The sequence below is a fragment of the Lagenorhynchus albirostris genome, chromosome 3 (assembly GCF_949774975.1).
Source record: "Lagenorhynchus albirostris chromosome 3, mLagAlb1.1, whole genome shotgun sequence".
Lineage (NCBI taxonomy): Eukaryota > Metazoa > Chordata > Mammalia > Artiodactyla > Delphinidae > Lagenorhynchus > Lagenorhynchus albirostris.
Genome location: NC_083097.1, coordinates 49228116 through 49245836, shown reverse-complemented (window position 1 = coordinate 49245836; position 17721 = coordinate 49228116). Strand labels below are relative to the sequence as shown.

The following is a 17721-nucleotide window of genomic DNA, read 5'->3' as shown; positions in this document are numbered from 1 at the left end:
CTAAATAAATGTCTGAGTGACATTCCCACAGTTCAGTGAAATAAAACAAAGAATTACTTGTCCTGAGTATTGCAGGATGTTTAGCAGCATCCTTGGCTCCTACCCACTAAATGCCAGTAGCACTTCTCTGGCCTTGTGACAATAAAAAATGTCTTTCAATGCTGTAAGTCCCCTGGGTGGGGGCGGGGGCAAAATTACACTCAGTTGAGAACCACTATTAAACAAGGATCTACTGTTTGTACGGAAAAGTAAATGTAAACCTACTTAATTCACACAATGACATAAAGCCATTTTGACTGGGGTTAAGAAAGTCATCAGTTTCTTCATTTCTTCCAGCTCAGTAAGAAAGTGTGGGGAAGAAATTAATTCTCGTTTAAGTTAAAAGAAAGTTATAACTAACACCTGGATAGTTTCTAGAACAAAATCTTTCCTCTTTTATACCTGTTTTTATTTTAAAGTAATTTATTTCAAGGTGACAGTTCCTGAAAAATCCAATGACTTATTAATATGATCTTCACATAAATAAGTACAAAATTGTGCAAAGCTGTTTTAAATCATTTCACTTTGCTAGGGTTTATGTAAAAATGAATTAGAGTGGCTAGGATAAAATGAAATCCGTATCATTTAATTTGTAAATTCTTTAGTTAACAAATCCTCTTTCATCAGAAGTGATATTTTATTTGTGAACATATCACTTTAAACAGGAGAATTAAATCATTTTAATTGTTTTAAATTAATATAAATGGACATGTTCTTTCTCATATTTTCTTCATTTGACTCTGAATCATGGTAGCACACCCTAGCTTTTGGTATAAGCTATGTCTTTATTCACATCACACAGTTAGGGTGAGACAACAAAGAAGCAATTGCTTTCAATGCACTGCTCAAAAGATCTAGCTGGAGTATGTATGTATGTATGTATTAGACTGATCTAAGGAATATTCTAAAAGGAAAATAAATCTGCAATTCTTAGCATCAAAATAGCCAGTCTTACGCCTCTGACTTTCAAACAATACAGTTTTTGCTGTTTTCCAGCATAACTCTTTCCCACTTCAGACCAAGGTAATTAACAATTACTTAATAAGTGTTCAGTTTACCTTAGAAGTTATATTATGGTAAATTTTCAAGTAAAATATCCTTAGAAACATCATTATGAGTATTAAAACACATTGTTAGGCTACAGTAATTAAAATAGGCAGGGTTACAGACTACAATTTGGAGTTCTGAAATAAATCCATGTTAATCTGGCAACGGAGAATCTGATTGATAAAGGTGGCATTTCAAAACAGCAAAGACAAGACAGGCTACTGATTAATTTTGTGACACAAGCCATATGTGTATGTATGTGCATGTATGTATTTTATATATTTATATACATATACATATACAAAAAAAGCTGATGCTCTACTTCACTCCTTTATCAAAAAATTTCCAGTTAAAGATTTAAATGAAATAAGCCCATAAAAACACAAGAAATGATTTCTTAAGAGTGGGGTAGCCATTCCAATCACTCCATAAAACTATACACAACAAAAGAAGAGTTCAAAAACAAAGTCAAAAGCCAAAAAAATGCTGTCAAATTAAAGAGATGAAAACAACTACCACGGAAAACTCAATATACAGTGATGATCTCTCAAAGAGGAGTGCAGATCTGGATTGATCATGTCCTCAGAAGATAGCACTTCATCTTTCAGAAAGAGGGTCAAATGAAGTGAAAAGAAAAAAAAGCCTCACGGATAGTTGTGAGGGGGAATCTGAGAACTGAAGCAGAGACAATTTGCAAAACTGTACCCAGGACTCACAAAACAGAAAAACTATCCTAAACCATGACATGCAAGACAAGCAATCTAAACCCATACTATTTTACCACAGCTTATTTAGATCCACGTATTCCAAGACAAGAAAACTGACAACTGATCCAATGGTAACTGCATTGAACTCGTGTTAAAGGTAAGACCAATGACTGACCCAGCAAACTGACTGGCTTACAAATTCTAACCAATCCTTGACAAGACCATTCTGTAACTAAACTCCAGCTCCCAATGTGTACATTCTCCCTTGTAGTAACAAGCTAATAAACCTAACTTTGTTCCTAGTTTTAGATAGATATATAGACAGACAGATAGATAGATAGATAGGTAGATAGATAGAAACAAAGATGAGAATTAAGGGCTGATTTCTTTAATCTATAAACAGGTTCAGGTTATGTTCAGGTTACTGACTGTCGCCTAACAAACTAGTCCAAACTAGGTGGCATAAAATAACAACTATTTTTTAATGTTAATGGAGTCAGTGAAGCCGTCTTGGAGTTGGAACTACCTGAAGAGTCACTCACTCATGTGTCTAGCAGTTAATGCTGGTTGTTCTCTGGGACTTCTGCTGGGGAAAATAAGACCTATGTTCTCCTTGTGGATGCTTGGGTTTCCTTACAGCATGGCAACTGGCTTCCAAAAATAAGTGTCCCTAGGGGACAAGGTGGAAGCTATATCTAATGATCTAGACTCAGAAGTCATAAAGCACCACCAGCAAGCCTGACCAGTTTCAACAAAAGGAAATACAGGCCTAACATCTTATTGGGGAAGAATGTCAAAGTCACATTTTAAGAATGGCATACGGAATGGGAGATATTATGACCATTCTTGGGAAACATAATCTGTCAGAAAACTCTTATTTAAAAGCAAAAAAAAAAACAAATAAAATTTCTAATAGAAAAATATAAACAAGTCATTCATCAAACAAAGGGATATAAATGAGCTACAAGCATCTGAAAAAGGCTCAGCCTCACTCATAATTAGAGAAAGTACATTAAACAACAAATTACTGCTTTCTAACTATCATATTTTCCAGGGTACAGGACAACTCATGTACCACCACTGGGCACATAAATTTAAATTGTTAGTTGTTTTCCTTGAAGTGACGTGCTTACTTTCGAGAAAATGCATGCCAAATGCTCAAGTCTGAATGATCATATTTATCTTTCAGCTGCTCTTCCACTTCCACATTCAAGTAGTGTTCATGAAAAAGGTTTAATTCAGCTCACAACTCAATCACAAAGGTACTTTTCCTCAAGACCAACCACTGTCAGAGAATATTCCCATTTTGACACAGAAAATATTTAAAAGATGAGCACTCAAGAGTGGAGATATATGAAAATTAATAATTTGTACTATGTCATCAAAGACATTCTTAAATGAAACTGGAGCTTTAAAAAACAAAAGACTAAGTGTATGGTAGTGAAGAATATGATGACTGCTAGTATAGTTTGCTGTCACTGACCTTATTAATGCTGAAGTGCCAGCAGTTATACCCACCACTGGGTACAAAACATTGTTTTAGCACCACCAGTGCAAATGTTCACACAATGAAAAGGGAAATAATATCTTAGTATTATTATGAAATCATTATTATTATGAGACAATAATACTGTTAAAAGGGTTTGGGGAACCCCTTGTTATCTGTGGCCTACACTTTGAGAACTGCTGCACAAGAGATGCATGGGATGGAGATTCATTCAATGGAATGTCATTGTGTGCAGCTATTAGAAGAAATAATGCAAATCTAAATTTATGTACAGGAAATATGCTCATGCATTTACTACATTTAAGAGGAATCAAGCAGCAAAATAGAATGTATAGTGTTTCTAATTTGTGAACTACATACAGATGTTTATATATGTAAACTAAATGTTCGGAAAGATACATATAATGTTAGTAAAGGTTGCCTTGGCGAAAGGGTATTCCACATCATACAATGATTTTGTGATTTTTTAAATTAGTATAGGTTACTTTTATAATTTAAAAAAAGTCTTCAAAATAGGAACTTCCTTACGTAGAACAATTCTTTGAAAAGCCTTCTTAAATTTCCCTTTCCTCAAAAGATAGGCTCCTTATAAAAACACAATTAGCATACTGATAATTTATTGAGAAAAAGAAAGAAGCAGAAGAGGAAAGCAGGAATAGAGTAGGAAAACCCATCAAGAAGACAGTCTAAAGTTCACTGTAATGTTACCTAAGTTCTCCCAAACCAGGTCATATTCTTCATCTAAAAATATGAAGACTTTATTTATTGAGTCAATACCACATTGCCAAAGTTTCCAAGTGAACAGTGGCAAATTACTGAACTCTTCCTGATTAAAGTTTTCAGTAACAATTCAAGTAAATAATGAATAATGAGAGGCTGCCTATTTTTTTAATACTCAAGAACAATACTGATGTAAGCAGGGAATTAATCTGAGATCTCAAGTAAAAGCAAAAACTTAGAAGCCATCACTTTATTTAGTTCCAAGAGCATTTTCAATAGAATTTTCTTTTCTAGTGTCTTTTGATTACTATGATGTAGCCTACTGTGAAAGATCTTAACCTCTTGATCTCAGACTATTTTTTGATTAACATTTTAGCTCCATCACAGGGAAAAACTGCTATCTCAGGAGGATGCCTGGTTATCAATTTGTGCCTTTATTACAACTCAGTTGGATTATTCAATTCATTACTTCCTATCCTCTTGGATGGTTTAATGTTACTTGCAATTCCACAGTTTGTAAGAGCTGAATTAACCACTGCAATAGCATATTTCAAGATACGGGGTAAGTTTAACATTGATTTTGAAGTCTCACTTGGTACAGAAAGTTTTGTTCAATCCAACTTTGAAATATTTAGTATTTTTTATATAGCTGGCCTTAGGTATATAAAAAATATACCTAGGATAACCTTTTTTACATTTTAGCATCACCTAGAAATGAAGATAAGGATATATTAACAGCAGTATAGCAGTCAGTCAAACTTATAGGTAGAATCTAAGCAAAGCATAGATAAAAACAAGTAGATCCTCCCATTTTAAGAAACTGACTTTGTAATAAGCTAATGGCATTGAATATTTTTAAAGAATATGTATGTATTATTTACCAACATACACAAGAAAATAGGTTCTGTGGGTAGATAAACATGCTAGCAGAGAAAATACTGATTATAAAGATCAATGCTTTGTACATGGTGAGCATTCAAAAATGTATATGGAATGAATACAAAAGAAAAATAGCTCATTTAGAAGATGCTACTCTATTGCCACTGTGTGGAGGTCAAGAGAAGCAGTTGTGTAACTGCAGCAGGTAGAATTATTTGGTACCTGACTAAGAGTCAACAGAGAACTACTTTTAAGAGAATGGTGAACTGGGAGGATTTACACACAATTTTAATAAATTGGGCCTTAAGAGAATCAGAATGGTGAAAATATGTTAAGTGACAACCAAAAATAAGTGACAGCAAGCAAGTATATAAAAATTTAACCAGTACAACTGCTTTACTTGCAAAATCAGAAGCAATCATTTATAGTCACTATTTTTTAAACTGTTCTTTAATATTAAAGTTTAAGAATTGAGTTTTAAAGCTTTCTAGGAGGCAGAGGAACAAAGACAAATTTTACCTATTTATAATGTTTTTTAAAATTAGATATCAATAAAAACATTCATAATGAACAATTTAGATCTGATTTTCTTGTTAACAAACCAGCTTCTGAATGGCTTTTTCCTATTATCTATCGACAGACTTTATAGATCACTATGTATCAAAGACTGAAGAAAAAAATGAAAACATCTCAGCAATTCTGAAGGGAAAAAAAAGAATCAGATGGCAGGCCATAAAGTAACAAATGTGAGTACTTCTATGTTAATGATTAAAAAGCATTCAAGCCTATACTTCTATAGTTTCAATCAAGCAGTAGCATAAAGAATATCCAGTAGTATGATAAATGAGAAAAATCTGACAATTAGTATAATAGATTTTCAGGGGCCATCTATGATACTATTATAGGTTACGTAAACAGCCTGTAAATATTTCATATTCTTGTTGAATAAAGAAAAATGAGAAAACGGGACATCTTTCATTGTTATCAAAATAAAATTTGAAAACTTCACAAATTAAGCAGGGATTAAATAAAACAATTTTTATTTTCAGTAATAAAAAGTTGTATCAAAAGATTATTTTAGTAATGTGAAAATAAGAGAAACGATTTTTTTCTTTCAATACTTTAAAAATGCTGCTCTGCTACTGGCTTGCCTGCACTGTTTCCAATGACAAGTTTGCCACTGGCCTTATCTCTTTCCCTCTCTATATAATGTGTCTTTTTCCATTATGCTAGGAGGTGGATCCAAAAAGATATTGCTGTGTTTTATGTCAGAGTGTTCTGCCTATGTTTTCCTCTGGGAGTTTTATAGTATCCAGTCTTACATTTAGGTCTTTGATCCATTATGAGTTTATTTTTGTGTGTGGTGTTGGAGATTGTTCTAATTTCATTCTTTTTTTAAAATTTATTAATTTTATTTATTAATTTTTGGCTGCACTGGGTCTTCGTTGCTGCATACAGGCTTTCTCTAGTTGTGGTGAGTGGGGGCTACTCTTCGTCACAGTGCAGTGGCTTCTCTTGTTGCAGAGCACAGGCTCTAGGTGCGTGGGCTTCAGTAGTTGTGGCACATGGGCTCAGTAGTTGTGGCTCACGGACTTAGTTGCTCCGCAGCATGTGGGATCTTCCCAGACCAGGGCTCGAACCTGTGTCCCCTGAATTGGCAGGTGGATTCTTAACCACTGTGCCACGAGGGAAGCCCCAATTTCATTCTTTTACATGTAGCTGTCCAGTTTTCCCAGCACCACTTAATGAAGAGACTTGTCTTTCTCCATTGTATATTCTTGCCTCCTTTGTCATAGATTAATTGACCACAGGTGTGTGGGTTTATCTCTGGGCTTTCTATCCTGTTCCATTGATCTATATTTCTGTTTTTGTGGCAATGATATACTGTTTTGATTACTGTAGCTTTGTAGTATAGTCTGAAGTCAGGGAGCCTGACTCCCTCAGCTGTGTTCTTCTTTCTCAAGATTGCTTTAGGGGCTTCCCTGGTGGCGTAGTGGTTGAGAATCCGCCTGCCAATGCAGGGGACACGGGTTCGAGCCGTGTCTGGGAGGATCCCACATGCCGTGGAGCAACTGGGCCCGTGAGCCACAACTACTGAGCCTGCGCGTCTGGAGCCTGTGCTCCACCGCAAGAGAGGCCGCAACAGTGAGGCCCGCGCACCGTGAAGAGTGGCCCCCGCTTGACACAACTAGAGAAAGCTCGTGCACAGAAACGAAGACCCAACACAGCCAAAAATAAATAAATTAATTAATTAAAAAAAAAGATTACTTTAGCTATTAAGGGTCTTTTGTGTTTCCATACAAATTAAAAAACATTTTTTTCTACTCTGTGAAAAATGCAATTGGTAATCTGATAGAAATTGCAGTGAATCTGCAGATTGTCTTGGGTGGTATAGTCATTTTGACAATATAGATTCTTCCAGTCCAAGAACACAGTAAATCTTTCCATTTGTTTGTGTCATTTTTTATTTCTTTCACCAGGGTCTTATAGTTTTCGGAGTACAGGTCCTTTGTCTCCTTAGGTAGGTCGGATTTTGCTTTTAAGCTTTGTTTGGCAGGAACAGAGCAATACCTAATCTAGGGCTAATTTTGCTCCACTGCCGAGGTAATACAATTCTGAGTCCTCTACCTAATACTCTGTGAATTCTGAGATTTCCACTCTGACATGAGGGACTACTCCCTGCTCTGTGTCAGCTCTGAGTATTGTTCTCGTAACAATCCATTCTGGAGGTTCTTTCTCTGGACTTGGGTAACTTCTGCACTTGTATGTGCTAATCAGTACTCAGGTGAAGACTGAGAGGGGACCCAATGAAGATCCCCAAAATTCTATGTGAGCAGCTTCCTCTTCTCTGGTAACCTGAGCCACTCTGGTATCTTCAGATTTCCAGCTTCCTCTCCTCAAATCAGAAAGACCACTGGGCTCCCTAGGCCACTCCCTGGAAACTGAAGGCAGTAATATGTGGCAATCAGCGGGCTCACAGTGTTTGTTTTTTGTTTCTCAGGGATCATTATCTTTCGTATTCTGATCTCCAATATCTTTTTTAAAATGCAGTGGTAAAGGCAGTCAAAACATACAGAAAAGTTGCTATGTAAGTCTAGCAGAGGGCAAGATCATTTCTGTAACTGGGTATGGGTAGGAAAGGTGATCAGTGAGAAGAGAGAGTACCTCATGAGAAAAATGGCAAAAGAGTAAGCTGAGTGGAGAGAAGGAGGATAAAGGGGCTACTCCAGATGGAAGGACTAGTATGAACTCCATAACAGAGACAAGAAAACATAGATATGAACGGAGATAAGTTATTTGGTTTAGCAGACAGCATGGGGAAAAAGGAAGACAAGCCTCAAAAGGTTGGCTGGAGTCATATTACAGAGGTCTGTAAAGATTAACAAGGAGTTAAATTCTTATTGCAGTGGTTCTCAACCCTGGTTGTACATCAAAATAATATGTGCCCCTTTAAAGAAATATGTATGCTTGATTCCCAGGCCCAGAAATGTAGTAGGTCTAAAGCAGGGAGGCAAAGGATATGGTTTGTCCAAAGTTAAAAACAGCAGAAAAACAAGGAAATCTAGGTTAAAAGCTGGGAAAGTGATTATGAAAACAAGGACGAATTATGGGGCTCCAGATAAAGGTACAAAACAGATTTACCAGGAGAAAAGGAATAGTTAGTGAGGAAGAAGAAGAGGTTGTGATGAGAGAGAAATGTCAGAGTTCAGGATTTTGGATGAGATCAGTTCCAAATGAGGATAAGTTCAAGATTTAGCATGAGAAATAGAGGGGAAAAATGTAACAGAACTGGGCGAGTTGAGGAAAAGCGAAAAGCTCTAAATTCATAACCAGAGTGACATTTCATGCAAGTTGAATACTAAAGAGTATTTTCAACAATTGTATAATTTACCTTGATTACTCAATGTTATAGGGTAAGGATTCTCAAAAGGCAGTTCAGAAACCACCAATAATAAGATAATGGATTAATCTCATATTATTTGTAAAACAAAAATGTCTTTTTAACATGCATTTCAAAATACTGATATTGAATTAAGAAGAAGATAGTACCTTATTAGTGACAAATACAATTTTGTCTTTCTACTAGTTCTGCTGAGTTTTTTAGAGGTAAATGGGAACAGGCAAAAGAATAATCTTACTGGTTCTCAGTGATCAAAACTGTTCAGGCCTAGGGGCAGGACAGGAATAAAGACGCAGACGTAGAGAATGGACTTGAGGACACGGGGAGGGGAAGGGTAAGCTGGGACGAAGTGAGAGAGTGGCATGGACTTATATATACTACCAAATGTAAAACAGATAGCTAGTGGGAAGCAGCCACATTAGCACAGGGAGATCAGCTTGGTCCTTTGTGACCGAGGGGTGGAATAGGGAGGGTGGGAGGGAGACACAAGAGGGAGGGGATATGGGGATATGTGTATATGTATAGCTGATTCACTTTGTTATAAAGCAGAAACTAAGACACCATTGTAAAGCAATTATACTCCAATAAAGATATTTTTTAAATAAATAAATATTATGTAACAACCTAAAAAAAAAAAAAAGAAAAACCTGTTCAGGGAGAGTTTACAATGTCCCATCCCAAACCACCACTATAGTGCACGCTGCTGACATTATATTTGAACTAAAAATTTACAAAACAACATTGTGGAATATTTGCAACTGATAATAAGGTAACTTTCCCTCCAACAATGTATTCTATATTCCAAATGTAAGTAAAAGTCTGAGGAAAACTGCTGTATTTCATAGTTACGCAAATAAGTTTTCAGGGAGAGTTGATGAGAAGGAAGGAAGCTGAAGGGAGAAGGAGAAGAGGGAGGGAAACAGAGGCAGAAGTGGAGGAAGAGGCCATCTATCTGCTCTCAGAAAGAGAAGTATCAGGTACCTGAAGGGTATGATTTTCAGACAAGTTCCACTCCCACAATGCAGCACTTGTCCCTCCCTGACCCAGTGCTGTATTTGGCAATAGTAGCACAGGAGACAATACTCACTCGAAGGCAAAATGCAAGGCATGCTCAGGCTTTATTATATTTGCCACAAGACTTAGGATCTGGTCATGAATTTATCAAATAAAATGCAACCCAACCTAACATATCATCAATTTGCTTAGCTGTGCTACAGCAAAAGCAGAAGACCGTATGAATGATGTTTAGATAGACCTTTATTTGTGCTACTGCTTCTACTAGCACAAGTGAGTGAGAAGCTAGTGTAGTTTTAATAATGTTCAACTTATTTATACCCCATTATCAATTAAAGCATCTCTTAAGTATGTATAAAACTAGATTATTATTTACAGAAACAGATTATCAAAATATTTCTAGGGCTTAAACTTTAACAGGAAAGCATGATCAACACAGCTTTACTTATTATATCAAATGTTTCATTAACAATGCTTTCTTAGCAGGTACCAAAACATTTCCAGAAAGCATTAATATGCTCAAAAACTTAAATTTGAGAAGTTTCAACCTATAAATGCCTAGTATGTCGCATTTCACAAAAAAAGAAATTATAAGGAACTTAAAATGTTAAGGTATTAGCTAAATTCTTTATAGAAGAGGTCATGAAATTACCATTCTACTACTGGAGTATACTGGACTGAGAGGAAACTTAGAAATGAAGTGTAATGCTTAAGCCACGTTCAATCTTCTCAGAATTAGTTCCCCCCAAACAGAACAGAGAAGAGCTGGATAAAAAAGCACACAATCAAAAGTCTGGACCACTTAATAGCTTTCCTGAACAGAAATTTCATCCTTATTTAAGATGAAATACAGAGAATTCTCATAAACTTATGGAAAATCATTTGGCACATTTGATATAATACTAATCATCCACCTTTCTAAATTATAATCACTGCTGCTTCACTCTACCAAAGCAGCTACTGAAATGAATACGCCACATTTTAGGGACTACTTTAAGACAACAATGACAGTCAGTAAATCAGACTTTCAACTATGTAATCCTGGAATCAAGCAGCTACACTTTTTCTTCCAAGTAAATAAAAATTTTCATTTTAAAATGAAAAAACTCTTTGATGCTAGATTGGTTTTTCTTTTGAATAATAATTCATAATCATCTACCAGCAAACACTTCCCTTTTAAACTACAACCAAGACACATTTAGATAATTCTCAAATAATTTCTAATGTTAAAGACATCACAGTACAAGAATGATGATATAATTACAGAAAGAAAGTACATAATTCATTCTTGTAACCCTGAAGATACAGTGAAACTAATCTTGTTTGTTACTGAAAAATTAGCACTGTATTCACAATTATATTTATTCAAGGCTAATATACATAATCTCAGCATTAATCATAAACACTGTGGTATTTATCAGCATAAGACTAAAAGCCTTATGGCTAAGGCACTGGAAATCTTAATAGAGATGACAATATAAATCTACATCAAATAGCTACTGTGACAACTAATTTCAAATAAAATCAGCCACTTTAAAAAATAAAAGTTGTTCTATAAATCAATACTACTTAAAACAGAATAATGATAAAATAATGAGTGCTCAAATAAAATTTAGGATCACAAAACTAAATCAAAGAACTTTAAGGGTTATTTCGAAAACTATGTTCTTACACTGCTCTCGGAGATAGTACTGCACTTACCTTCAAAATAAAGTTAGAATTAAAATTACTACTCTATGATGTTACTAAGGATTCTATATGTAATGAAGAATAGACCTGGGTAAATCAATTTGCAAAGGACAGATCTACCAGACTAACCATGTTACTAAGTGTACAAAAAGCTGATCTGAAAGGAAGCAGAATACCTATTATTCATTTATAAGTTCAGAACATTATTAAGAAAAATGTTATCATATTTTTCTATAACACCAATGATATATTCAAGGCTTAAAAAGTAGAGGGGAAAAGACAAATTGTTATGTTCTACCAAAAGATTATCATTATTCTAAGTGAAGAAAATACATTTTGCATGTATTTAGGATACTGCTTAGCAGTCTCATTTCATGGGAGAAATATTTCCAGAGATATATTCACAACTGAAAACTTCACTAGGACACAGATAGTGGGGAAAGAAAGGAATGGTATTAAGAGCTTTAAAAAAAAAATCAAATAATTTTTTAGCTCATAGGCCTTGGAATTTGCTAATCCAATTTCCCCCTCATTTCTCAGATGAGGAAATGATTCTCAAGAGACAAGGTGACTTCCTCAAGGTCATAATTAACAACACAAACAGGACTAGAATTCAGGTTTTATGAACTTGGATATTGTCCTTTCCTCTACACTAGCGCTAGGGAAATGACATCTAGCATAAAAACAAAGTAAAATGGATTAAACTCAAACACAGTTTAAAAGAAGGCTGTCAGAGCCATGCAGTATTAGCTGTACACCTAGGATGAAGCCCTTGAGGAGTAATGTGGGATAATTCAAGGAGTGAATATCATGAGTAGACTAATGATAGCCAACACTTACAAAGTAATTATTAGGGGTTCAGCATTATCTATCTCATGACCATTTTATGTTATTAATTTATTTATTCTATTTTTGAGGTAGAGAGTGTTGTTGTTCTCAATTGCGAATGAGGACAGAAAGTACAATGACATTAATAACTGGTGAGGTCAGGAGACTAGAGCAGATTCCAAGAAAAAAAGGAGAAAAAGTTTATTTATGTAACTATTTTATATTCATGTGTCAAAGTATTTAAAAATTTATGATTATAAATAATTTTAGAGATAAGATATTTTAGATGTTTCCTATTTTTGGTTCCTTTTTCTTATCAGACTCCTGTAGTGAGAGTTATGGTTTTCAAAACAATTTAGCAGTTAATTTAAAGACATTCTTATAAAGGCTTGTAATGTATTTCAGAAAAAAAATCATTATAAGATCCATGAAATAGGGAATAAAGAAATTTCAATAAATCTCAAAACAGAAGAATTAGCATTACAATTTAAATAAGGTTTGAGGGTCATATGGTTCCTGTAAGTAAAGGAGTAAACCCTCTGCTAAGACAAGAAACAATTATTTCAGATCAAAAGTTAAACTCAACTTCCTGTACTATGAATGCAATTTATCTGTTTTAGGAGTATACCCCAAATTTCAAAACTCAGTTATGTTACATTAATTCTGCAACAGGGTCAGGCGAATGGATGGATGGATGGATGGACGGACGGAAGGAAGGAAGGAAGGAAGGAAGGAAGGAAGGAAGAATGGACCACCACATATTTTGAAACCTCCAGAATATCATGACAATATATGGTTTTCCCGGATTTTAGAAGCTACTTTTGTAACTTACCATCTTTTTCCTCTTATCCTGTTCTGTGGGTGGCTCTTCATCTTCTGTTACTTTCGGTTCTTCAAGATGAGACATTAACATACAGCTGCAGTTTTTAAAAAAATGTTTTAAATAAATAAAAAAGTCTATAATATACTAAAAACAAACCTCAAAATACTGAGAACAATAATGCTTCTATGTACCAATATGTGAGGAATAGCTAGATAAATTAGATGTATAATTAAAAAGTTTAATTATGAAAAGATATCTCACTTTTAAAAGGGTCACACCAAAAAAAATTTAGAGCATTTTGCTTCAGTATTTAGGTAATAAATTGTAAGAAATTTATTTATAGGCAACTTTTGAACCATAAATCACTTGACAAAGCAAGATATACCTTTTATATCTTTCTAAAAAATGATACTAAAAAAAATACTTACACTTAAAATTAATACTTCTTTTCCACTAAGCTTCATATGTCTAATTATTTATGTTTCATAACAGTAACAGTAATTTAAACAGTAACATCATTAAAACATTAATTATTAATTATGTAACAATCTACTTTGTGCTCCAAATTACATTACTATGCTATGAGGAACCTGTCCCTGATAGCACTTGTACCAGCAGGACAGTTATAAATCATTTTATTTTGATTATCTGCACTACTGCTCTTCACCATTAGCAGAGATAATAGAAATATAGCTTCCTATTCAGTCAACATTGGTTCCAGGGAGACAAGATATGAATATTGTCTAATGAATCAAGTTGATAGAACAAATGTCACTGTTCCTAATTTAGAATAGAATTCAGTAATTTATCAGAGTCATAGGTTCTTAACCAATAAACTGTGGCAAAGAAAGCTTGGTTTCTCTTATGTTTTGTGGCAAGTACAGGAGAAGGACACTTCCTAACTCAGCCGTGTAAATAACTTTTGATTCAGGGTTAAAGACAAGCGCTGACACCAGAAACCTGATCAGGCTCACTCCTGCAGGGGACATGAATGTCCTTTTATCCTTAATCCCCCACCATTAAAAAAAATAATTTTTGGAACAACTGTCTCTGATGAGTCAGTACACCTGGTGGGATCAAACAGTAAGAACCTTAAACTGGAAATCAGAAGCCCTGAAAAACAGCAAGAGCTCAATCGCTAACTCACTTCATGGCTTTAACCTCTTGGAACTGCAATGCTTTCGTTCACCATGATATACAAGTTGACTCTTCAACAACATGGGTTTGAACTGCAGGGGTCCAGTTATACGCAGATTTTTTTCTACAGTAAATACTACAGTACTACATGATCCCTCGTTGGTTGAATCCAAGGACGTGGAACCGGAGGAACTGTGGGTATGATGGCCAACTATAAGGTATACTTGGGTTTTCAAATTCAAAGAGGGTGGGTACCCCAATCCCCGAGTTGTTCAAGGTCAACTATAAAATGATACAGCACAACTAGTCGGCCAAGGAACTCTGGCGCAAAGTTGGAAAATTATGACATCATTATCTCAACCCAAAAGGTATGTAGTTTAATATAGTAAAATGTTTAGAAAAAGTCTAGATCCCAGTTTGCATTTTAGAACTGAAGTAAGATGGGAGTTCCTTCACTTAAGCTATTTTAAGTCTGCTGCAGACTTGAATTTTAACTGCAATAGATCTGGATCCCCATGGAAGTATGCTTTGTACTGCATCAAATCCCTTCACTACATCCCCAAATCTGTCAACTTACTTGTATAGTAAAAAACTCTCTGTTCTTCCGTCCCTAAGTTAAAAGATTTATCACACTAATAATAAAGTATATTCTGGATATAAATATACACACTTTTTCCCCAAAGAGCAGGATATTTTTACTTTGCAATTCTGCAAATTGCATTCATTTGGGTCTCTGAAAGGTAGCAAGTGGAGAAAAACAACAAAAAAAATTGAACTGAAAAGCCCAAAGCTGAAATTCTCTACTGCAAGAAAATCTCCAATTAAAAGTCAAACCTTGGGGACTTCCCTGGTGGTCCAATGGTTAAGAACCTGCCTTCCAAGGCAGGGGATGTGGGTTCGATCCCTGGTCGGGGTAGTAAGACCCAACGAAGCCCGAGTGCCCGTGTGCCACAACTAGAGAGCCCGTGCACCACAACTACTGAGCTGCGTGCTCTGGAGCCCAGGCACCACAACGAGAGAGGAGCCCACGTGCCGCAGGGAAGCACTCCCGTGCTGCAACTAAGACCCGACAAAATCCATAAATACATACATACATACATATATAAATAGATGTCAAATCTCATTTTGTTGACAAAGATTAAAGATAGGGAATCATGTTTTACATAAAAAGCATGGTGAGAATTAATAGAATTCTAGTAAGCTAAAATGTGTGCGCTGTGAATGTAGTAATAGTAATAAAATAATAATAACAACAGTTTAAAATAGGGACAATTAACATGTGAGCATAGGCAGCCACCCCTCACATCCTACTCTCATCCACTGAATACATCCAGGCACTCTACTCTGCTAACTCGGAATCTTTCCCAACAAGAAACTCCAACCAGCCAAACACAACCAACAGTGTTAGCATGCAACATGAAATCTTTTAAATTATTTCTGGTTTAAAGGTACACCTTTCATTTAATCTATACAAACCCACTTCTTTTTTTTTTTTTTATTTTGCGGTACGCGGGCCTCTCACTGTTGTGGCCTCTCCCGTTGCGGAGCACAGGCTCCGGACGCGCAGGCTCAGCGGCCATGGCTCACGGGCTCAGCCACTCCACGGCATGTGGGATCTTCCCGGACCGGGGCATGAAACCGTGTCCCCTGCATCGGCAGGTGGACTCTCAAACACTGCGCCACCAGGGAAGCCCCAAACCCATTTCTTAAGGTTATAATAAAACTAGAACTGACATTATTCCATTGGTCTCTGCAGTGGACACTTAGGTTGCCTACATAATCACCCTCCTTCCTAATAGAGCCCTGAACTTGTCGGTTACCCTCCTCTTCCATGTCACCATATGCTTCAGAAAAAGGTGATCTGAGCCCCAGGTGCCAGTGGCTCAGTAAGCAATCATGGCAATCCTATTCCTTTAGTTAATGACTGCTTTCAACAGGAGCGTGTTTAAGAAATTCTAGCCAATTAGACATGAAGGGAAGTCTGATGAAATGCCTTCTAGAAAAGTGTCCTATGATGTTAAAAAGACATAAGGAAAAAGAAGATTACTTGGTTGGCACTGGCATTGTCATGAACTCTAATGCCTAGAAGTACTTTCTGACGATTAAAGAAAGTAGCCTGCATATGAAGTTAATGTGTTGAGGGGATGGAGTAGAAAGAACCTGGTCTTTAAAGATATTGTGAGGTCACAAGTAGCTAATCCTAGAGCCTCTTACCTGCAGTTGTTTTGTTGTAAGGGATAACAAATTTTTTTACTGTTAAAGACAGCTGACTCAGGGTTTCTCTTACTTGCAGCTGAAAATCCTTTAACAGTCCTTTAAATAAATATCTTATCAAAAATTCATTTCTGGGCTCAGGCCAAGAAACAGTCTCCCTCTCCTGATACACCTACTTCCCTCTACATGAAAATAGGAACGAGGTAATTCCTAATGTATCTCTTTGCCCTGGTAGTTAGCAAGATCAGGGCTGTTTTACATCTAGATGCCACATGTTTCGCCATTCAACCTTGTTTAAATTCCTTCAATCCTGTGTTAATAGTTTTCAGTCATCATGAGCATGAGCTTTTCTTATTCACTGCCTCAAATCCTCTAGACTGAAAACAAGCAACTAACTAAAGGTTGTATATTAGCAGTATAGACAAAGTGCCACAAAGGAACAGAGAAGGATGCGATGAATTCTTCCTGAGAGCATGGAAAGGAATCTTAGAGGTAGGTATTTGCGAAGAAGGGCAAAGCTAAGGGTGTGACATGCCAAGAAGAAGAAATGTTGAGTCAAGCCATGTATATAAAAGTGGCACATTTGGGGAAGAAGGTAGAATCTAGGGAGGAAGAGACAAGGCTAATAATGTAAACTGAGGATCAGCAAAGAATACTGCCCCATCAACTTTATAAGAACTGGGCTTTTAATTTTAAGACATGGAGCAGAATGGATCAAAAGGGTAAAATTGGAGAGAGAGAGAGCCCAAGGAGGTCACTGAGACCAACGTAAGTTAGGATAATGTACAGGGGATAATTTAGAGTCAAGGAACCAAGGCTTCTTCTGATATCCTCTATTCCATTTTGAAGAGCTATCTGGTGGGTTAATGCATCAAGTGAAGGAAGAAAAATGCTGATATAAGCCTAAATTTTATTTTTGTTTAAAAAAAAAGCTATATCCTTGATGGCTGATATGTTTTATACTCTCTAACTATAAAAAACACGATTTATGAGTCTTTTTCAAATAAATTTTAGTGCCTCTAAGCTTCCTGAAATGCTGGCTAAATCCTTTCTTCCTTATTACTTCCCAAATTTTGGCAATAGGTTGTCAATCTCATCTCCCTTTGTGCCTAAAAACAATGCATAATTTAAGGAAAAAAAGGGAAGCCACTCTAACCAAAGACAAGCAGAAAGCAAATTACAGGTGTCATTAATATATTTTCCTGGTTTAATAAAG

At 35.9% G+C, this 17721-nt stretch overlaps 1 protein-coding gene across 1 annotated transcript in view; it reads right to left on the bottom strand.

Moving 5' to 3' along the window:
* IPO11 (importin 11) overlaps positions 1-17721 on the bottom strand; it is a 216112-nt gene that overhangs the window by 14773 nt on the left and 183618 nt on the right. Inside the window, exon 29 of the mRNA XM_060142999.1 lies at positions 13164-13248. Coding sequence (XP_059998982.1) covers positions 13164-13248 — 85 coding nt within the window. The remainder of the gene's footprint in view (positions 1-13163; positions 13249-17721) is intronic.